Genomic DNA, 24,087 nt, shown 5'->3' on the forward strand with positions numbered 1-24,087 from the left:
ATATATACAAAGGGTTGGAATAGCTAAAAATGATAAAGATACTACTGCAATTACTAGTATTCGTATAGTAGCAATTGTAGCAAGAGGGTGCGACACACGTTTAGAGAATTGTTAAATTGTACGTACAATTCTACATATATGTATAATTATTACTACAATTTAATGTAGCACAAAACAATTGTCAGCTACAAATTTGTACATTTTTCGGAAAAGATATGTAGCGTATATAAAGTTTTGTGATACAACAAATTGTAGACTTGTGATACAATTTACATGTTTGTAAGAATTTTCCACTACAAATTTGTTACTTGTGGTACGCACATTTGTATTATTACAAATTTGTAACTTGACACTTGTAAAATTGTAATTGTAAGTTTTGTGGGATAGGCCACAGGGTGTCATCTATTGGGCATTAGCATGTCGAGCGGTAGTAGGTACTTTCTTTATTCTGAACAATAATTATTGTACCATTGAATTGCTTACTACTTAATTGAAATTATGTACATTGTAATCAAAAAATAAAATAAATACAGGAGTACCTGTACCTAGGTATATAAAATTACAGAATTATAATTACAAATGTCAACAGTTATTACAATATTATTAGTACGTTTACCTCATACAAAATAGGAGAAATTCGTCGCATATTTATATCTAAAATAGATTCCAAAAATTTTTTTGGTCTATATCTATTTGGTCCCATCCCATTGTCATCAAGATCTGGCCCCAATTTCACATCGGTGACAGGTGCGACGAATTGTAAAATCACTGTTGCTGACGTCACAGGCATCCATGGGCTACGATTACCGCTTACCATGGGCGGGATGTATTCCTGTTTGCCACCATCATTGTATTATTTTAAAAAACTTTATTATATCGGAAAAAAACAGATATTTCTCTTGCTAAGTTTCTGACAATTGTCAAAGATTTAGAAGAATTGTAGGTAATATGTCGGAATTACGTGACAATTGTAGTGTTTCTTGTGACAATTGTCATAAACTTAGCAAGAGAAATATCTGTTTTTTTCAGATATCATAAAGTTTTTTTTAATAATACAATGATGGTGGCAAACAGGAATACGGCCCGCCCGATGGTAAGCGGTAAACGTAGCCCATGGATGCCTGTGACGTCAGCAACAGTGATTTTACAATTCGTCGCACCTGTCACGTTGGTGAAACAGGGGCCTGATAACAAAAAAAAAAGAATCCTTAACCATAATGAATAGCTATTTCACTAAGAATTTCAATTAACGGTTTTCTCTGGAAAGGCCGTAAAGATTAGTCGCCACAGTACAACAAAAGGTAATTCATAAGCGGTGGCTATAAAAAATCATACGATAACGTGAGGGGTGTGTGTGGAATTAATAACATTATATTATTTTATGGAGGAATGTTCAAAATGTTCCCGCGACAACGTTCATAGAAAATACTCCTTTAATAAAAAATATAGTAACGTAGGAACGTAGTAAAAGGTATTCATAAGTCCCGGTTATTACCTACTTATTACGTACGGCTATAGACGGTTAGAAAATTTGTGTTTGTTGGTATCTTTAATTACAATCATCTCAATGAATTCGGGTTAAGGTTCATTTTATAAAGTCTGAAGTAAATGTTGAACTATAAGGATTGATTGAAAGAGATTACACTAGAGCTAATTCGAAATTATTTTAGCGCAGTTACATTGCGGCCTCAGCTCGTATTTAGTATTCAAATCGGGATACAAATGTATTGGACGAGTGGGAGGGGGGCTATTACTTGACTTCCATTGTTTATTATAGCCGTATATGTAAGTTACACGATTGATTTATTTTGAATGTTTGTTTTATCGAGTTGCAGGATTAAAGTTACACGTTATATGTAAGGAAAAGTAATTAAGTACATATACTAGTTCCTTTCCAATACCTAAGTACGTCAAGCTAAACATCACATTGTATAGAACCTTAATTTAGGAAAAGATACAATGAATTTCATACGGCGTTGTCGTTTCTAAACACTAAATATGATTCGATTTTCTCAAGAAAGGAGGTAACTTAAATGTAACCCTTTTCCAGGCCGCACCAATCTACAAGGTTTTCCTTACAAATCCAAAAATATTCCAATGGATAGCTTTTGAAGACAACTTAAATGGAATGCTAAAGTTGAAATTCTATTAGCGACTATGTGAAAAAGGGTTAACAAATAAGAACTCATCTTAACAGCTGGTTGTCATAAGCAACCTTGCAAATCATGGAAGTTTTCAGTGCCTAAATAAACTAAATCCGAATAAAAACACTTTGTATCACATGTATGTAGGTCAAACTATTTTTTATTAAAGCAAAAAGCTCTAAGCCTACCCAAACGTGTTCAGTAGTAAGTGTCAAGTATTTTTCTTACCAACCTATGTAAATGACTTCGGGTACAAACAAAAAGTTGGCACCTGAGCACTCTGTCCCTGCTATTTACATAATTTTAACGTGGTATTGAACGCACTGTGCCTTTGTTTTGGCAAACATTTTCGGGATATACGGTGGTTGTTAAAATAGATTTGCAAATGTTTGTATCGGAATTTATTATGCCCTGATCCATTGTTATTGCGTATGCAATGCAACCACTTAAATCGGATGATTTAAGTGGTTAAATAATTACCTATTTGTATGTGGTATAATTTGTGATATTGTTCAGTAAAAGGTACAACGTTCAGGATTATACTCATATTTTTCACTTTCAGGGCGATTATTTCCAAAAGTATACGTTATACGAAGTTTCATATTTTTATTATATTTCTCCTCGAATGCTGAACAGGTACTTATTAAATACTCATAATAACCATGATGATTATTTAGTTGCTCTCGTGATATTTCCTAAAACTAACTGTGAAAAACGTTGTCCTCACTTTTAAGTGTTCTTCTCTCAAAATCTTTTAAACCATCAATGTTGCGGATAATCTTGGACTTGAACTTTTTCAGATTAGTTTGGAATCAATGAATTCCGTAACTTTGCAGTAACTATCTTCACGACCATAAACTTCAAATGCAAGTTTCTCAACTTGTAATTTTGACAGTTTCAGATAAAAAAAAGGGAGTGCCGACAGAAGTGAAAACTCAATGACTAGTCCAAAATGTTTGCAGCACTATATATAATTGACCCATCCTCCTTTGTATTGAAAAACTTTAGTTCCGAAATTGCTGGCCAGTGAGCTTAGCGTTAATTGTTTAAAATTCGAATAGAAATTGTAAAGTTACCCTGCAGACCTCGCATTTAAATATATTTGGTCATGATATTTTGAGTTTTATTCACCAGTACTAGAGTTCACTTTTGTTAGCGATTTCATCAAGATGTAGCTTTATTGAATTATATTTGAGTGATATAAAGTTATAATGTAACTGTGAGATCCTCGTATTTTTTAGCCCGTACAAGATTAGAACATTGAGCTTTATTGCTTAATATAAAAGTCCAGTTTTAAATAATTGACCTGATTATGAAACTAATACAGTAAAATTATACATTTTGCGTTTGCATCAAATCCGGTAGTTCTGATTTTTTGCAGAGTTGTTTATGATATTGGCCCAATGAATAATCCAAGTTTGTGACTTCGAGCGCTGAACGCAACTTTGTCAAATATCGAAAATTTCGGTTTTCTTTTAGATTTGGCTGATTATAACCCTAAAGGACTAGTTTTTGATGGTACCTTCCTTAGACGTTTTTAAAGAAGACTAAATTTGCTAGAACTCTCTTTGTAGATTGAATAGTTTCCGAGATAAAGGCTTTCAAAATTTTGATATTTTTGAAATAGAGCTCGTAAGCTAAGTGAGTGCAGTGAGGTATGCACTTTTGACTCAGGCGATGCCGCTTGACACGATTGTTCCTAAGGTCAAACAAGCCTGATTTGGCCCAGTAGCTACGAGATCGTACTGTGCCTACCCCCCAAAAAGGGAGGGGAAAGGGTCGGATCCCCAGCTCCAATCTAAGCCATAGTTCATCCTGCTCTTAGCAACTAGGGCAAGTTACTTATATATGATTATCATATAACTTAGGGCTTTCTTATTCTATAAAATATCACTTCACAGCAGGCATTCATACATTTTTTTGTAAAAATATGAAGCGGGTTGAGTGACGGTTTCCATAGAAATGTAATTATAGCCAAATTCAAAAATTAAAAATCTTTTAAAAAAACACTTGACTTGGCATTTTAAAAGTATGAATATAATGTTTTCATCCCTAAATTATATGAAAATGATATATAAGGTGCCCTAGCTCCTAAGAGTAGGAAGAAATATAGCAAAGATTGGACCAGGGGATTCGACTTTTCTCCTCCCTTTTTGGATAGGTAGGCATGGTACGATCTCGTAGCTACTGAGCTAAATCAGCTTTGTTTGACCTTAGGAACAATCCTGCCAAGCGGCATCGCCTGAGTCAAAGGTGCATACTCACTGCACTCACTTAGCTTACGAGCTCAATTACAAATATATCAAAATTTTGAAAGCCTTTATCTCGGAAACTGTTCAATTTACAGAGACAATTATAATCTCGTATGGTAGTAAATTTAGTCTTCTTTAAAAACGTCTAAGGAAGGTTCTATCAAAAACTAGTCCTTTAGGGTTATAATCGCCCAAATCTAAAAGAAAACCGAAATTTTCGCGGATTTCTCGATATTTGACAAAGTTGCGTTCAGCGGTCGAAGTCACAAACTTGGATTATTCATTGGGCCAACATCATAAATAAGTTTGCAAAAAATCTACCGGATTTGACGCAGAAGAGCCACGTTACAAAATTCTACAATTTTACTGGATTATATGTTATGACTAAAGTTCTTTGGTGAATAACATTGTCCTTGACACATGACGTCAGCGTTACGTTACGCGTTACGCTGAATCGAGTTTATCATTTTTTCCCCACCTCAAAAAGTGCTCAGCGCCGCTAAAGAAATTTTCACTTTAAAAATGTTAGTAAAATATAATGGTTCCACCTAGAGATCTTATTTTCTTTCATTAAATAGATTATTTTATTTATTATGAGGAACTATCATATCTCGAAAGTTGAACCCCAACATAACACTTTAAACTCTCGCGTTTTGTACACATATTCAATTACACAAACGGGTCTACCGCGATATAATTTCATTGTTAAAACAATGAAATTATATCGCGGTAGACCCGTTTGTGTAATTGAATAAGTTGAACCCCTTTAGCAAATAAAATTTTATTGCCTAAAAAAAAGAATGTCTGAATTTTCAAATGTTTTAAAAATAAATACTTTACGATGTACCCCTTAGGTACATCACATTAAAGTGTTCGTCTCCTATATGTTCGAAATAACACCATTATTCCGTGATAGGTAAAGACTATAATATAAAAATAAATCGGATTTGTTTCTTAATTTGTATGATTTTAAAAAGTTATCAAGTACAACCGGCCCTAGCCCTAAACTAAGCAAAGCTTATATTACGAGTACAAAGCGACGATATTAGGTACATAACTATCAAACTTAACACATTAACCGCTGCGCTGAGCTACAATCTTATCGCTACGTAGTAGCCCGATAGCATGGGTTTCCTGGTGTGTTAATATGTGTTATATATATGCTTAGTTAAATACATAAAAAAGATCCATAACTCAGAAAATATATGTGTCCATAAAAATAAATGTTTGATACCGTTTATTTTTTACGTTTTCGTGAATCAACATAGTCATCATCACTATAGCTTAATGATATATTCATCATATATTTTTATTATTATAGCTTTACTACAACATATTTAATTTTACAGCGCATTGGCGCCCCTAGCTGTGAGTAATGCTCTAGAGGTAAAATTATCCCTGAATAAATATCAATTATACCCTTATTACGAGTAAGTTTTAATCTTTAAGTTGTCTTTATTTATTTAACGAATAACTTTACGAATCTTACTTTTACCAGATTTTTACGAAAACGAAGAATATTGGAAAAAATAATAAAATCCGCGAGATATTAGCTTCAGCACGTTTCAATTATCCTGAGATCAGCTAAACTCCTCGACAAACAGACATAATGGGCCATTTTGTGTATCTACATTTGTGATGTTACAGATCCTTATTTTGATAAAATATATACTAGTTTTTCCAAAATTAATATTATAATATAATAATATTATTTTCTCCAATATGCTCGGAAATGTTCACCTTACTGTAGCAAAAATAGTACGGGAAGTTCTTCGTTAATGTCAAACTCTAACTAAAAAACATCAAACTATCGCTGTCCTGTTCTAGCGGACGGGAAGTAAAAAAACACTACAGTAATAACTTATTACTGTAGTGGTTTTTACTTTTTAATAATAAAAAACGCAAACAGCCAATTATTATTGCCGCGAGCCGCTTCTACACGACCCGATCAGCTATCATTTCACGTGTATGATCGTGCGAATACTGTTTAATAAAATCAAAGATTATTTTTATATTTTTTTTTTAATCTCATCCGTGTTCATAAAGCTTACATAGTTTGTCAAAGGACTTTCTCATTTCAAACATAGACAAAGAGAATCATACTATCTTTGTCTTACACTAGTACTAGCACCCAAAAGAAAAGGATGGGTGTAGTTTTCCTGGTTCTTACTGACTGAAAAGTTGGTTTGACAAACTATATTCGAGGTATTCGAGGACCTGCGCAAGCCCTCATGTCAGATTTCATGAATAAAAGGACGCAGTATGTAACGGGACAAAGAGGCACCTTGAACTCACACGGCCTGTCGGCCGCCATCGGCGTCCCCCAGGGATCGTCCCTGTCAAATGTGGTATTCTCCATCTTACTTAATGATCTACCTATGGCAGTCAGTGAAGGTGAGGTCTATATGTACGCGGACGACGTTGCGGCAATTGTAACTGCCCCAAGCATCGATCAACTAGAATCGAAGCTAAACCTAGTAGCTGGACAACTGTCGAACTGGTTTGAACAAAACGGTCTCATACTAAACCTAACCAAAACGCATTTCATCCAGTTTGATTTGTCTGGACGCAAGCGCCGTCCGTTGCATGTAGGCCTCGCCGGCGGCACCATAGACCAGTTTAAAAGTACCTCCTTTTTGGGCTTCCACATAGACCAAAGCCTAACATGGGAGAGTCATATTAATTCCCTGTGCGGCAAATTGGGAAAGGCATGTTTCGCCCTTGGCAGGCTGATGACAGTACTTCCGCTTCAGGCAGGCCGCAGCTGTTACTTCGCCAGCATACAGTCCATCGTTCAATACGGGCTTGAGCTATGGGGACGTGCGGCCGATTGGCTACGTGTATTTAGGCTCCAAAAACGAGCTATAAGGGCTATTGCTCGAGTTCCATGGTACGAGTCTGCAAGGCCTCACTTCACCAACCTAGGGATTATCACGTTGCCAGGTCTCTTGATACTGCAAATAGCCTCATACACGCGAGAGAATTTAGATAAATACCACAGGCGGGGTGACAACAGCGACCGTATTACACGATACGGGCATAAACTAGCAGCAGTGCCCCGAAGCTTAGCAAAGACGGCAAAAACTATACACGTCATGGGCCCCTCTGTGTATAATAATCTACCAACAGTAATAACAGACGCACCTAGTTTGTTAATTTTTAAAAATAAACTTAAAGCTTGGCTTGTTGAGCGGTCGTTCTATAATATAGAAGAATTTCTGACTTCGAAATATTAATGATAAAAATAGAAATCTACGCAAGTAGCTAATGTATTTAATTTTAATTTTTAATGTTATTTGTACTAGTTATGTAAGCTGACATGTAATTACCTATTACCAATAAAGAATGAGTATGAGTATGAGTATGAGTATATTGCGCAATTATATTGAATGAACGAATATTGAATGGTACTGAATGGCAGAATAAGTTTGTGCCTTTAACTTTTAAAAATTAACTAAAGAGGGAAATTGTTTTTGACTTTTTGGATGTGAAGGTTTGATTTGAGTGATGCTTGATGCTTAAATAATAATTATTTTAGCTTATTTCCTCGCATGTTTGGAGAAAAGCACTATATATGCCTCGGCAGGAATAGCAATTCGTGGATTCGTCTTCTTTGTCGGACTCCGCTTCGCGTCGTCCGACAAAATCGAAACTCATCCACGAATTGCCCTTTCCCGGCCTCTGCAATAATGTACTATTTCTTATACCCCCTCTTAAGTAGGATAGTAGGGAGAAATCCGTCGGAATTAAAATCCAATAATATACTGACATGAAGCTGATCTGATGATGCAGTCGGAAGGTATGTAGTCCAAAGAACTCCTAAACCAAATATCAGACACAAATTCTTTGTAAGCTTATTCAAAGGACTCGAAAAGTACTTCATAGACATACAAAGCAAAGAAATCACAGTCAGCAATAGAAGTGTTTAAATATTTTTTAATTTAAAACATTTTTAAAGTGCAAGTAGAAGAGAGTAAAGCCCCCTCCAGACTATGCGCGTGAATCGCGGGCGAAGCCGCGAACGCGAGTGTGGAGTCTAGTTCGCTGATATGCGAAATCGACTCCAGACTCGCGTTCGCGGCTTCGCGCCGCGATTCGCGCACGAGTGTGGAGCGGGCTTAACAATGCATAAGTAGAACAGAGGTTTTATTATATAACGTGTAAACTAAAACTAAAAAAAATCTACAACTGTAACTGCTCTACTTTTAAATATCTGATTGTGAATTGGTCAACAATGTGTAGTAGCTGTAGGCACCTTTCAAAATCTGAAACAAAGGTTTTGATTGATAAAAAGTAAAGGTTTTGATTAATATACAGTCAACTGTAAAAATATGGGTGTAGCTAACTTATTCAAAAATATGTCCCATAGTTCTTAATTCGCTGACATAAGAGCTATGGGACATAATTTGTGCACCCATATTTTTACAGTTGACTGTACCTATACATTAAACTTTAACTGTTATGCGAACTCATTTTAGAGCATTCAGCGGGATGTACGTTGTCAGGGCTTCTAACCTCCGTGGTGACCTGACATCGACCGATTGACTAATGGTAACATTCCATTTCTAACCGCAGCTGCACTACCGGTACTGAACGCGTCGCAGTCATTGTCAATTTCCATAGTAAAATTGACAATACTGCAGCTGTCGTTGGAAATGGAATGTTACCCTAACTGGCTGACTGACATACCTCAGTTTCAGTAACTAAAGACAACGAAAGAACTATTAGGACGACGACGACGAACCGTTCATACATGTTGTGCGTAGACATAGCAGCTACAAAAATGGTACAATTACAGTAGTTGGTATACTCGTAAACTTTTACCTTTCACCAAATATAAAAAGTTTACTTTAGAAAGTATACTTTTTATATTTATATTTAGTCCATCACTTTCACCCAATAGCCTAGCTCATCAACTTTCAACAGATTCCATCAACTTTCAACAGTCTTTGCATTCTGGCGGGTGCTGAGGGCCTACCGCAAACCACGTTCGACGTGTTGCCTTTCTACCGTACTTGTAAATTCGTACGTAAGCGTGACAGGGAGGCAACACGTCGAACGTGGTTCGCGGTAGGCGCTCTGGCTCTGCGTGTGTCCCATGACATGGGCAAGGGCAGCGCCAACTCGGTGTACACACCTAACATCTCATTAGTGTCAAAAGGGGATCTACGTGTAGGCTTCGGCTCCGTGTACCTACGCCTGCCAAATGTCGGAAACACCAATATTCCGTGATGGGTAAAAACATACTCGTCAAATTAGGTTCTATAAAAACTTACACTTATAAAAGTGGGTAGAGTTAGGTTGGTGAAAGGCCCTGCAGAAAATACAATCTCTTTGCGGTACTGCCCCAGTATTATGACGAGGTCCTTGCGGAGAGCATTTTGAGACCACCATCTGCTTTCGTACGGGCCATGGATTACTTCCTGGCTCTGAAATAAGTATTGATCTGCGAAATTATTGCTAAACGCATCTGAAGTGGATGCAATCACATCAGAATGACGTACGAACCGTATCCAGTACCCGTACCATGAGTCACTGACAGTGACAGTGTTAACACATGCACGCTAACGTCTACATAATTGGTTTCTATACATCTCGCTCGCACTTATATGTCAGTACCAGTGCGATGCATAGAAAGTAAGTTAAGTTCACGCTAGCGTTTATGTCAGTGCCAAAGGTGGTAGCCGCACTGAACGCCATAAAGCCAATAATTCAAAACGTAAGTTCCAAATTCAACGTTGGGTATTTGAGCCTCGATACCCTGGGAGGCTACTTAGGACACCATTTCTACTGTATAAAATACTATTTTAAATTTATCATTTCAAAATAAAAAACTTAAAACGAAATGAAATAAACATAATAAAATAAATAAAATAAAAGGTATTTGACAAGACACATTACGGCTTACCACAGATACAGTATATTTTAATCTCTATGGTAACTTAAATCATATAGTTAAGGGCTCCACAGACCTGGCAATTAATCGCACGCGGTTTTCGATCTATTGCCGACAAAGTAGGTGCAACAAATTCAATAGCACTATACACTCAGTTTTTGGCAAACCGCGAGTTTTCAGTTCGGCCTACTAGTAAATTGCAGTACAAATTAATGAGTGGTTTCATGAAATTACTTACAATGTGCATGACATCGTTGCTATGCCAGCAATACATAAAGAGTTGAGACACGCCGAACACGAGATATTCAACTTGTAATATCGTTTGCATCAGACTAGTTCCAAACTGAAAACAAAAGATTTATGTTGTAAGTACTCCTACTCGTATATTGTCAGAAGTTCTGCTGGAATAGAAAAGATTGCCTACTGCGAGCCTATATTTGAGTTTATTCGAAGGGATATGTTTGGTCGTCCTGCAAGAAATAGAGTAATTTTTGATAGTCAAATAATATCAGCTTTCATTTTATATAATTTTCTTTAGGATGACGTGAAAATTTGAAAAAATATTGAATTGAGAAGCCAACATGTGAAGTGATGCCGTTTTTTGGTCGCGCGTGTAGACATCCGTCCGACCGCCGTCGCAACATCGGCAGCGGGTAGCGTTTGACTATATTCTCGCGTCAAAGGCCTACTTATATGAGTATTAGAGAATGTAGAGCTCATTCATAGTAGAGAACGTAGAGCTCATTCAAATGAAAAAAAAAATAGATATATGAATTGAAGATCATTGACTGTTTAAGTGTTTACTCTTCTAGAGTTTAGTTTATCAAAGAGAAAATAATCGCCCGCAAAGAAAAAAGCTCTCTCATTGCTGTATTTACTACTAGCTTCTCGCTAATAGTTGGCGGTAGGACAGAGCTTTTTGATGGCTTTTCTCACCCTTATCTGATAAGCAGTTACGCAGAGCATCACGGAGCATACGAACATGTAGAAAAGCATAATCGGTGACAAGCAGGAGTCAAAGAGCCTTGAATATCTGGAAAAAGGAAATACATTAAATAAAATAACTAAGTAGAGAAAAAGCAGTAGATATTATGGCACACGTACTTATACTTCAGTTAAATATCCATATTAATATCTTACATTGCTTTTTGGTATGTTTTGGTGTTGCAAAAATACAGTCATCACACGGGACACCATTTAGGGTTCTTGCTAAGTAGGAAATTCTAGAGCGTAAGTATTGAACAACCAATTTAGCTAGGACCCTGAATGGTGCAACAATCGCGGGGCGTGATGGTATATGAAAGTTGATATCCTAAATTTGGAAATTAAATGTGCAGATCTTCAGTTAACTAATAAACCAATGTATCATGAACTAACAATAAAATAAAGCTATTTACCGTAAAATGTGCCAACTTTGATAGCCAACGGGTAATTGCTCCATCAGTTTTATGTAAGACTCGTACCTGTATCATAACCTCATTTCGACACGCCTACACTTTTAAAATTTAAATTAAATTTGGAATTTGGTGGATTACTTTGGAGCAAAATTTACACACACATTTTACGGTACGTACGTAACAAATACCTACAGATCTATAGCAGAAAAAATGCCAGTATAATCATCTGCAAATAAATGTATCTTACTTGATAAAGAAAATCATTTATTTACAAACAATATATATACAGTGGTACAACTAAATGAAATTAATAACTAGCTTAAATCTAAAATAGGCCCCTGAGGCAAAGACTCTTACTTGATTAAGTTAACATGTCTACTGTGACATTCCTTGAATCTCTTCTCTGCTTCCTCACGCGATACAGGATTATTTTCAGTTCCAAAAATCTCAGCAGAGTCTCTTCTTAGGAGCTGCAATTCTCCTTTAAAAAATACCATAGTCACTATAGCGTTTGTGTCAAATGAAGTGATCCAACCTCCACCGTATATAGCCGCGTAGCTTTGGAAAGCGCAGGCACCCAGATATCCAATAACCTTACTTTTGTCGAATGGAACCCAAGAGCTCACTACTTGGATATATGATTCTTCTCCACTCTTGACATTATCCCTATATGTTTGTGAAAAGACGTATTTGATGATCGGCTGTACCATAACGATTACAACCGTAGTATACATGAGCGACCAGTAAAGGTATGTAATTTTACGCGAATACTTTGTATTTTTTTTAATAATGGTTAGGTTAGTTTCGTCTGTAGTTTTTCGCTGGTTTAAATCCGCTTCTGTCACATAATCAATTATGTCCCGCCAAGAAGTTTGCCAAATCAAAAAGGTCGATACTTTTATTACACTCACACTAGCCAACATAGTAATTTTAAGATTTTCCAAAAGCATATTCATGTCCGATTTGATAAACCATATATCCACGTATTCTGTAGCCGTAAAGTAAATGATAGATATATGTAGGCATATGTAAACATATTTCATAGTTACGTTTTCTGGGAGTAGAAGTCCCCAAAATTGTAAGGCTTTAACATTGGGACCAAGCAAGGGTCGTTTTGGATTTTCCAACTTTTTCAAAATACATTTAATCATTTTACGTTGTTCTTATGTTTTTTCACTAGGAAATTAAAAGAATTGTGACGAATGACCTTAATAATATGTCCTTTTATACCTATTCTTTGTATTAGTGATGGGGTGTTCTTTATTAGCAGTAAACTTAATTAAATACTTTACAGTAAAATTAATTAAATATCTAACAATTGTAACTTGCCAGTCGTTATATTAAATATATTGAAATATTTAATCAGCTAATAATTGCCTTTGTAGGTATGTGTTATTAGCCTACATGCAAACTTTGAGGTACTTAATAAATAAAAAAACGTCTACTTTCCCGTCTGTTTGTCACCAGGCTGTATCTCAAGAACCAGATGTATTTATGTTGCCGCTATAACAACAAATACTGAAAAGTACGAAACCCTCGGTGAGGAGTCCGACTCGGACTTGTCCGGTGTTTTTCAATCATCATCATCATCATACCAGTCAGACGAACTTTAGGCATAACCTATTTTGAAATAAAATACCTACCTACTGATAACAAATATTATCATTTTGCTTTTTACTCGGTAATTTTATGTAAATATTTCGGAAAAATAAATAAAGCAAATAACCGACATTCTGAAATAATAAGAATGACATTAATATTTTAAGTAATATAAATATATCTATGTTTGGTAAATAAGGTAAATATTTTACTTATTTCTAAATCTAATTATTATATTGATTAGTAGTCTTAAATACTCAGACTGTTTATTTTGTGAACGATTATGATCTGTATTTAAATAATATAATTACAAATTATAAAATATACATGGTTATTTGCAGTAAGTAATTATTGTCAAATAATATTTTTATTTTCATAACTTTACCTAAGCACAACACTACTTTAATTAATACCTGACATTCCTGCGTTAGTCATTATCCAATCACCAGGTACAGCGACGTTAAAACATTAACTACTTAAATACATGAATTTTGAGCTTATTACATGATATAGACATCATTGCTTTGACATGATAATGAATATTCTATGTGTTATGACACTTAGCGACTTGCCCCGGCTCCGCACGTGATACATAAAACCATAACAAATACACTTAAACCTTCCGTGGAAACGGCATGAAAATCCGTTCAGTAGTTTTTGAGTTTTACTAATTCAGTTTTACTAAGGATGGAATAAAAAGTAATTTTTCACGTTTTCATATTAGCCTGCCGCGGCTCCGCACGGGATACACAAAACCATAACAAACTTTTTACACCTAAATCTTCCGTAATAACAGGATGAAAATCCGTTCAGTATTTTTTTTAGTTTTTTCTACTCCCATACTTTTATTTGTCATTTAAAGAGTCGTGCGCACACCTTTAAAACCCTACCTTATAGTTGTCAAGACAAATCTTTAGTCTATTCCCCTAAAAAGAATTTGTGCATACACGCAGTATCTTTTTGGCGATTTTACGATACTTCGTGTAATGACCACTTAAAAAATATTGAATGAAATACAGTGTTGCCAACCTTATTTTAAATGTCACCTCTGACAAATAAGTGAACCATAGACATGTTTTTTTAAATTTCATTCATTCATTCATTCTCTTCCCGCGCGTACCCTCCATTTTTGCTACTTTTTTAATTAAAATGATTTGTTAAATTTTCAATTTTATTTCAAAGTAAGTGCTTGGTCGTAGAAAAAGTATTGTATGCAACGTTGTTTAACTGAGTCAAAAAATACTCGTGGCGTCTTTATTAACAATTTTCGGCTTCGCCTCAAATTGTTACTCACGCCACTCGCCTTTTTTGACCTATATTAAACAACGGTTGCATAAAATACTATTACTAATTCAAAAGAGTATGGGTGGGATAAAAAGTAGTTTCTCACGTTTTCATAGATCATCTTTTATGCGTCTGATTTATCAATGCCATTGCTTGAAGCAGTATTCTGATTTTGCATTTTGTTAAAGTTGAATTTTCTTATAAAACGACGTTGAAACGACTCGCAGTGCATCTCGCGCACACCAGTCGGCGTAATCGATCATCAAGGTCGTATCATAAAAAGATTTTTAAACCGGACTATCGCTTTACTTGCGGCGCGATTCGGGAAATGAATAAGACATTCACTAGATATGAAATAGTAACGATATGTGACGTTCCACGGCAAAAGGTACCTACCATGGCGGTTGGCGCTTACGCGATTATTAACGTCGCTCCAATATTATTGCGGCCATGAGGTACCTTTTGCCGTGGAACGTCACATATCGTTACTATTTCATATCTATTGAATGTCTAATTCATTTCCCGAATCGCGCCGTTGGACGTGGCACAACTTAGTGTCCCTGATAACGTCGATTTTTCCACACATAGGTATCCTATCCGGACTTATACCCGCAAATAATACCATTTTACCGAGAATCGGAACGCGCGTGTTGCATACAAAACAGATTTTGCATTTGCAAAACAAATGGTTCGTTTACCCTTTAATAAAAAATTCTTGGAAGGCCATTCGCGCGCCATTAATAAACATGATGCTCCCACCTAAACTCAGCTGACATTTCGTACAGTGTTTTCAGTCCTTGCCTGCGGGTACGCCTACTACAAACGGGAGTGGAATTGGGCTTTTATTTTGCTGTCACAAGCCGCAATACTGCAAAATTTATCGTAATGTTCAACCGTCCAGTTAAAATTTCTATGAATAATTGTTATATTGCAACTAGCAAAATTATTTCACAAAATTGTAGAAATAAAATTAAAATACTAAGCCCTTATTATGACTTCTTAATACAGAGAACCGCCCGAGCATGCTCTGAGGCCGTTTTTATGAGAATCTAAATGTCTATATATGAACAACTGTATTATATACGTAGCAAGAAGAAGGTCAGTGTGGCTACCACTATTAGTTTGGCACTGACATAAACGCTATCGAGAACGTAACTTACTTTCTATGCGACGCACTAATATGCGAGACATATGTAGTTGTAGCTATGCGTAGGGGACGCTTGACGTTTTTCGATTTTATAATTATGGTAAAAATTTGGAAAGAAAAAAGATATCATACACATTTCTAACTCGTAACTATACATAGGGCCGTTAGCTGTGGTAAAAAAAATGTGTCAATAAATTTTCAATAATATTCTTATCAAGAGAGAAAAATGAGGACTACGTTTGTATGAACCTTCGTTTCAAATCTTAGGCTGTTCGATTAATAGGTCACTTGCAATATTAAAGAAGGTACGGAATTTTAAGTTTAAAATAATGTTATTCAAACTCAGACTAATAATACCAATCATTAAGCTTGTTTACTTCTAAATCCCAAGTTTTACCCATATACACGCTTAAACATCTCATTTAACACAACGCGCCTGAGCAACAATTTGTAAATGTACACCTTAATATATGAATGGGTCACTGAATTTCAATATTTTCTTGAAAATTTGTTCTTAAGTGCCAACAAAAAACATTCGAATGAAAACCTTAGAGATATTCCCTTAAGTTATTTTTTGACTGAGGAGTCGTGGAAAAACGACGTTGTTCTTTTGAAGGGGCATTTGGACGAGTGCCAGACTCTAAAATCTGAAACTAAGCCGTGAAATTTTAGTCTGAGTTACACTAAGCACAAAATCACCCGATTCCTAATGTGTTTTAGATAGCTTCGATTGCAATTTGAAGTTATCCAGTCAATAAGAATGATATATTTGATTTGTTGATTGTATTACTGAGACTTTTATATCCAAATAACTGTTTATGTAGGTACATAATCATCAATTGTTATTCCTTGTGGTTCTGACACAATTTATATATAAACTAGAAGATACAAAATTAAATAACACCGACAAGCCGATCTTTAGATCTGATATGCGGAAGAATCAACCCTGGACACAGTGACTATGCGAATGTGGCGACCTACAAGCAACGCAACATATTATGATGCAATGTCCCCTGTGCCCAACTAGGTACATGCATTGCAGAAACCCTTATAAAAGCTACCCTCAGGGAGGTTAGGTAGTTAGAGTTGGCAAGGTACTGGAAAAATATTATCTATGTTGTTATGATCTCTTCACATGATAGGAAGAAGAAGACTGTAGCCAGTAACTCTGGTGCAGACTTCACTTCAGTTCACCTTTAACAATCGCAATGGGTTATGTCTTAAACCCTATTCAAGTGTTCATAGTATTTCTTAATACTCTCATTTTGATTTCAATTATCTACGATTTCTTTTTTCAGAAAAGTACTTGCTAAGTTTGGGTAAACGTGGAAATCTGATTGTATATTATGCTTACAGTAACTTTTATTTATAGAGTCTTTGCGGAAAAAGAATAAGAATCTTGAAATGTAATTGTATGACTCTTCTGTTTTCGCACAGACTCTAATTTGTTTTGCAGATAGATAAGTAATAATACAAAACATTAAACGTTATGACTTGTTTTGGTTACAATAATGAAATTATTGGACTGTGATCCAATTACTCCGTGATTGAATTGTCTGTATTGATTATGTCAATGATCGACTTCTGTAGAGTTATGCTTCATGACACGGTTAATTTTCGGCGTAGTACACAAATCTAAACCTATTCGAAATCACCATTGTTGTCTTTGTAAACATTTATACAGCTGGCTTGGCACACGTCGATCGACTGCTGTTATTTTACCTGCCTTATTGGTCTGTGCTTAAACAATTAACCGCTCAATTCACACAACTGCTAGTCAATTTAGTATTGTTTATGTCGTCGTCGAATATATGTTTATGTCGTCGACGTTTACTAAATTTGATAGGTATATCATTAGTCAAAATATTAGACGATTTACCAATAAAAAACGTTTTAACAATTTACCAATAAAAGTTGTTGTTATAGCAGCAACAGAAATACAGCATCTGTGAAAATTTCAACTGTCTAGCTATCACGGTTCGTGAGATACAGCCTGGTGACAGACCGACGGACGGACGGACAGCGGAGTCTTAGTAATAGGGTCCCGTTTTACCCTTTGGGTACGAAACTCTAAAACGTACCCTAATAACTGTTAAACGCTGTCTGTTTAGAAACTCATTAGCCATGATATATTTATTTTTTGACTAGCGACCCGCAGTACCCGCACTGGCTTCGCATGGGTTAACAAATTACCTAAACCTTCCTCAAGAATCACTCTAATGGTGATAGGCTGATACGTGAAAACCGAATGAAAATCCGTTCAGTAGTATTTGAGTTTATCGCGAACAAACAGACACACGCGAGGGACTATGAAAAATATTAAAATACAACTAGGTACATATAAATAATGAGGAGTTACGATTATGCTCTACGCGATTATGTTCTATTGTGATTTTTACAATTTACAAGTGAGGCGTGCATCAAGTCTCGTAATAGACTACCATCAAAATGTTGAAATAAAAACGAATTTTGTTTCTTTGGTCGAAAAAGACAAGGTTTTAGTTAAAACATGTACGCTACGAGTCGATTAGTGACTCTAACCAGCAAATTTTAACAATCCTTGTTTTAGTGTATAATATCTATATTTTAAAATATAATCAAATATTAATGTGTGTAATCAAAAACACCATAAATATATATTATGTTTTCCATTGTTTGCCTTTTATAATGGCTTCAAGCTTAACGTGCAAAGCGCTCAAACATGGCGAAGATTAATTTTAAAAGGACTCTGATCTCCTTGTTTTTCTTTTCTCCGTAATCCCTTATAGCTGTGTGAAGCGGGATTAAAAGCTCAGGAAGGGCCCTTAACAACTGTTACTGACTTAGGTTTCTTTAACTGCTTGAAGCCTTGACAGCACTAAAAAGCAATTTCAAAGCTGAAAAAACTGATAAATTGTAATATGGCATCAAAAATAATACAGAAACTTACAACTATAATATTTTCTTTTTAATATTTTGCCTATCTATTTTACTAAATACATAATTATATTTACAATTTTATTCATAGTGATCATCAATTTAAACATCAATATTTATGTCAGAGCCTTTGTGTATAGCTTGTTTACAATATGATTATCTTGTTCCGGAATATCAGATCGGTCTGTATTCTGTTTACTTTAATCTTATTACAATTTGTCAATACTGATTGATCCTTTAACTTTGAAATCTTGGGGACGTACAGTCAGCAGCAGAAGTTGCTAAGCGAGCGAGGTATTCAAAATGATCTTGACGCGACTTTATTGTTAAGAGAATAAAAGCACGTTAAGGTAATTTTGAACACCTCTCCCGCTTAGCAACTTCTGCTGCTGACTTTACGTAGCGTATCTGTAAAATATAATTTGAAGGCAAGTAGTAGAAACTATTCGATGTTATTATAGCAATAACATTTAAGTTACACTGAGTGCCTATTTGACCTAATACCAATTAAAACTAAAACCAAAGTTCAGGAACTATTTATAAGCAAAGCTTGGTTCCTCAGAAGTACTTAAATTAGTTAGGGGGCATAAACAATTTGGACATATCTATTCTGCGGTGCAAACTTAGATATTTGATTGAATTGTCTGACTTTATGCCGTCATGAATTCGTAATAGGTAAGGAAATCAAAGATACAGTAGACTCGCTTTCGTGAATCTGTGGTCTTATCAAGGTGACTAAACTTACTATTTTGTAGGTACATGTTCTCTTATCAGAAAAAAAATCTTAAAATCATCTACATGCAATGATACGGCCAAGTAATTTAGTTGGAATGTAAAGGCGTTAAATTATAGATTTAGGAATAAGTAATATCCCAAAATTTATCAGTGGGACAAGTTTCCCTAATGATGAGTAAACCAACTTGTTAACTAATCTTCTAAGGGATTAGAGTGGCCCTAAGTTACATTTTTATATTTTTTATATTTCCTTCCTAATGTAAATTTTATCAAACAGATACGTTTGCGAGCGATACTATATTTTTTTAATTTAGTGTTAAAGAGAAAATGCGTGCGTATTATTCCATTCGTTTGGTTTTGTTTACACGCACGCTCTGGTAAGCTTCTGTAGATCAGAAGGGTACGAGCAGTCGAGCACAGACAAAACATCCTCCAGGACTGAGCATAGTCACGCTACCCCTCTGCCACGCATACGGTAATTTTACTCCATGTTCGAGTCGAAAGTGTGTGACGGACCAATCACAGCACGGGACTAGCCTCACCTCGTCCCGCGCACCCCCGCATTTTTGGCATCATCGGTTGCATGAAATAATTGCTCTAAACTCGGTCTAGAGGATTTCTAGTCTATGGGTTGCAATCGCGATTCTTGCCGGAAGTGGTGAATTTTTGCATTTTTCGTTTAGAATAATAATATTATACTTATGGTATAATAATATATAGGGCCTTTACGTGTTTGCTCCGGCTCCGCACACGCCTCCCAAAGGTCTAAATACCATTGTTCCATGATGAGAAAGATATATTATATGTATTATGTTATTTGCGATTTATATATAAAATACAAATTAATATCTTGCCACAGTAAAACTATTACCGTTTAAAATGTAACTCCTCTAGCGACTTTTATAGGTATATAAGTATCTACTTAACATATTATCTTATATAGCCGGTCAAGTAAGTTAGTCAATAGAAAAAGGCGCGAAATTAAAAAATTTCTATTGGACGATAATCCTTCACGCCTACACTTTTTATGCAGATATTTAAAAATGAGATGTAGAATTACAAAGAATTATCCTGTACAATTCGGAAAATATTTTTAGTTTTGCTATATCTGTTAGCAATATGAAGCCGCATTTAGTGCTGTATAGTTATTCCAATATTTTATGAATCTATATTTAATGCATCTTCTTCTTCTTCCCAGACCTTATCCCATTTACTTGGGGTCGGCCTTCCCTGTCCTCTTCTTCCATTCTGTACGATTTAGTGCCAGGTGTGCGTCATTTATGCCTTGCTTCAGGCTATATTTAATGTATGATCTTTGTTTATTTATAAACCTTACCTACTGATTAAATATACTTTTCTACTGACGGAAATGGCTTGACAGAGTCTGCTGTATCCTGTACAAGTGCTCCGAGGCATCCACCTGACAGTTCCCTTAATTTGTGTAGACCCGCCAATCACAGCGACACCAGAGCAACCAAATTAATATTTATTATGTTATGTTCATAAGACCCTTGAAAGGTACGCAGACCAACGTAAATGTTGCGAAACTCGACTGTACCGGCATTTCCCGTTTTATTACATTAAGTAGGAAATTGGGTTACCCACGATTAACTTTTCCATCGCTGCAAAACTGGTAAAGCATAAAAATAATAATTAATTTCTTGTTTCCACTTAGTTATTGCATGTTAGTTATACTTTTATGGACATCTGTTTTTGGCTATGTTTTCTGTTCACTATGCTATGTACTAATTTTTGTAGTGCTGTAGATCCCCAAATAAAAAAAATAAAAGAATGATTCGTTTTTATTCCTTGTCCTTAGCTACTCGTAATTTAGGTTCACGACCTACTTGATATTGTTTGATGTTATAAAACTTATAAACTATTAAAAATGATACTGCATACATTTCATATTTTTCCATACATTTTGTACGATATTTTTATGGAAAAAATATTAACACAATTATATTTGTTATAATAACAATCTTATTAAGTAATTAAAATATAATGAGATTTATAGTCCAATTAGAAGCAAATCTACATATAAGTCTATCATTTCAGAAGTCTATTTTCTGTGGAATTGATGTATATTAATTCCACAGAAAAAGTAGACTAGTCATGAAACAAAATTATTTGTCTACTTTAATTTTAGACCTCACATCGGTTACCCGTAACCACGTTAATTTAATCGACCAACATACATTGGTCGACCACCACATTCTACAATTTCTCTGTACGTAATCATGCCCGATAGCTCAAACTTTACTCTTCGTCAATTTCATATCCGCTGGAGCCCATATTAACTGGTTCGATGCTTGTCGATATCCGGATTATCCTTATTTGGGGGATGACAAGGGTACCGTTTTCTGCCCTGTCGCCGACGATTCTGGGGGTTAATTTTTAATGGCCTCTTATATCTTTGGTGGGCGAATTTCGGAACATAACCTTTAAGATTACGTATAGTTATATATAGAATCGCCCACATAGTTAAGTAAATACTTTAATAATTCACGTGAAAGTGTGCTTTGATGTATGCGGGGTATATATTTTTTATAGTTAAAATTAAGTAACTAGTCACTTTTACTTTAGCTTTTATTTATAAAAATCGGTTAGACTTCAATATAAAACCTAAACACAATACAAGTAGATACCGATGAATGTGAAATTTGCTTTGGGGGATAGACATACATTAAGTACAAATTCGTAGTAGATAAATATACTGTTAATAAATAAATATATAACCTTCAACATTTAACTTTTGCATTAAAATGACAATGTATTCATTTGGTTTTCATATTTGTTATATCAAATTGCACATCATTATGCTCAATGTTTGATGTTGGCGACGTTTAACCTCTTGTGTGAGGTTTGGCTGGAAACACTGCACACTGCAGAACAATTCTCGCTAAATATCACATTCAACACGTACTACTTAGTTATCCCCACATGCCTATAAGCAAATAACACCGACCTGAAGCTGATGCCAGGAGAATAAGCAGACACGTTAGCAAACGACGAGCCAATGACTAAAATGCTTGATTACTCGACAGGCCTTTTAGGTTTGCCCTTTGCAGAGAAATAGTCATAACATAAAATCCAAAATGATAGCGCATATATTTTCCTCCAGTCAGATGAAACCCGCAATTAAGAATATTCAAAACGGGTCATTTTATAAGAAAACCTCCCTACAAGTAATTTTCATTGTTCTTGCATGTATTAACTTAATTGTCACTGTATACCTAGGTACACGCACATCTTGAAATATTTAGGTATCTGGAAATCGTATTTAGGAACAATACAGTACCGAGTACTTATGCTCACCAATATCATTTCAGTTGAGTCCTCAATCTTCGTGTTAATAACCTAATCATTGCTAACAATAGGTATGTAATCGGGCATAGCACTAAATTAATAATCGCTAATATGTTATACTAATATTACTAATGGATAATAAATTAATGGTGATTACTTGGGGGCTAAAATATATAGTTTAGTTATTCTGTGTATTATGCTTACGAAACCAATTTACTACGAAATAAGTAATAAGGTTGTAAAGCATCAATACAAATAATTACGTCTTTTGTGAATGAACTTTGTCCAGATAAAATTTTATTACTGTTTCATAAAAGTCGATCCAACAGTTCGTATCAGCATTTCCAAAATAATGTAACGCATTTTTTACATAAAATGGATTTTGTTCGCATATAGCGTAGGATTTTATTTTTAATGTAAGTACCTAATAGTTATGTTATCTTCCCATCTGGTTTTAACAAGACAGTTGTGAATTACAATTCCTGACATTGCCCAAGCGCTGGAGCTTTAGACTCTGAGCTATCTTGTAGATCCAGTACAGTTGGAATAGCCGCGATTTTACATAATCCCTAAGTGAAATAAACCGACCTGTGTCCCCAAGGTAAGGCAATATATACTTTGTGTTTCCTAGAAATTAGTTTGGAAGACAAACGTAGGTACTGTGTGTTTTGTGACCATGGACAAGGATATTATACTGGAAAACAATTCTAGTAGATACTTTTATCATGAGGTCCGCTTAAATCGATTTTATTGGTTACAAATTAGATGCCAAATGCCTGCAGTCAAAACGTTTAAAAACATTACGTGCTCGATGTATGCGATGAAAAACGTCCATATAAATTCCGCTCAGCAGTTACAAACCCCGAACCAGGAACAAAGAATCCTTTTCTACTAAACATATAAACCAATTCATTTTATATACCAATAGTCAATGGATATAAATGTTACAGTAAACAAATTTACATCTATTCCTAGATCAATCTACTTGTGTATTGCTGTTGAAGAACTCCAATACTGAAGAAGAAATAACAAATAAAAATGTTGATTTGAATTGTTTGACAAAAACGTTTTATCTCCGTAGGTAACTAGAAACTGCCATGCCATAAGGACCTTTTGCCATGGAAAGCCGCAAATTTACTTTACACGTACCAATATTTTATTTTATTTTCTGGTATCATTATTGAGGAAAGCACTTTATATGACTTATCTAGCCTGCTATTAATAATGTATTGTTAAAAGTGAACACACATAATACCTATAAGTAGGTCTTGAATCCTTGTGCATATATGAAACTGAATAGGTAGGTACCTACCTATTTTTAAAACCTCCGTCGACTCACAATTTAATCTTTAAAAAATCCTATTCTTATCATCATCAGGCCTTTAACATCTTGACAGATGATTTATGC

At 35.2% G+C, this 24,087-nt stretch overlaps 1 protein-coding gene across 2 annotated transcripts; it reads right to left on the bottom strand.

The window, feature by feature from the left end:
* Window positions 1-8,501: 8,501 nt before the first annotated feature.
* Window positions 8,502-12,870, bottom strand: LOC134679644 (odorant receptor Or2-like). Of its 2 annotated transcripts, XM_063538593.1 has the most exons (6): window positions 12,739-12,861; window positions 12,047-12,170; window positions 11,229-11,325; window positions 10,531-10,635; window positions 9,673-9,825; window positions 8,502-8,661 (listed from the first exon to the last, which is right to left on the bottom strand). In XM_063538593.1, exons 3-6 carry the CDS (start codon window positions 11,286-11,288, stop codon window positions 8,602-8,604), a joined length of 378 nt encoding a protein of 125 aa, XP_063394663.1. In that variant the 5' UTR covers window positions 11,289-11,325; window positions 12,047-12,170; window positions 12,739-12,861; the 3' UTR covers window positions 8,502-8,601. The 2 variants fall into 2 exon arrangements, with proteins under 2 accessions (XP_063394663.1, XP_063394662.1); XM_063538592.1 differs by having other exon boundaries at window positions 12,047-12,870.
* Window positions 12,871-24,087: the final 11,217 nt, after the last annotated feature.

Source organism: Cydia fagiglandana, chromosome 2 (assembly GCF_963556715.1).
Source record: "Cydia fagiglandana chromosome 2, ilCydFagi1.1, whole genome shotgun sequence".
In the NCBI taxonomy this organism is placed as follows: domain Eukaryota; kingdom Metazoa; phylum Arthropoda; class Insecta; order Lepidoptera; family Tortricidae; genus Cydia; species Cydia fagiglandana.

Coding starts and splice junctions, on each gene's coding strand:
- LOC134679644 (XM_063538592.1), bottom strand. CDS start 12,840: ATGATTAAATGTATTTTGAAAAAGTTGGAAAATCCAAAACGACCCTTG. Junction 11,326..12,046: donor AGACATGTTAACTTAATCAA/GTAAGAGTCTTT, acceptor TCCTTTTTCCAG/ATATTCAAGGCTCTTTGACT. Junction 9,826..10,530: donor GCAACGATGTCATGCACATT/GTAAGTAATTTC, acceptor TACTTATTTCAG/AGCCAGGAAGTAATCCATGG.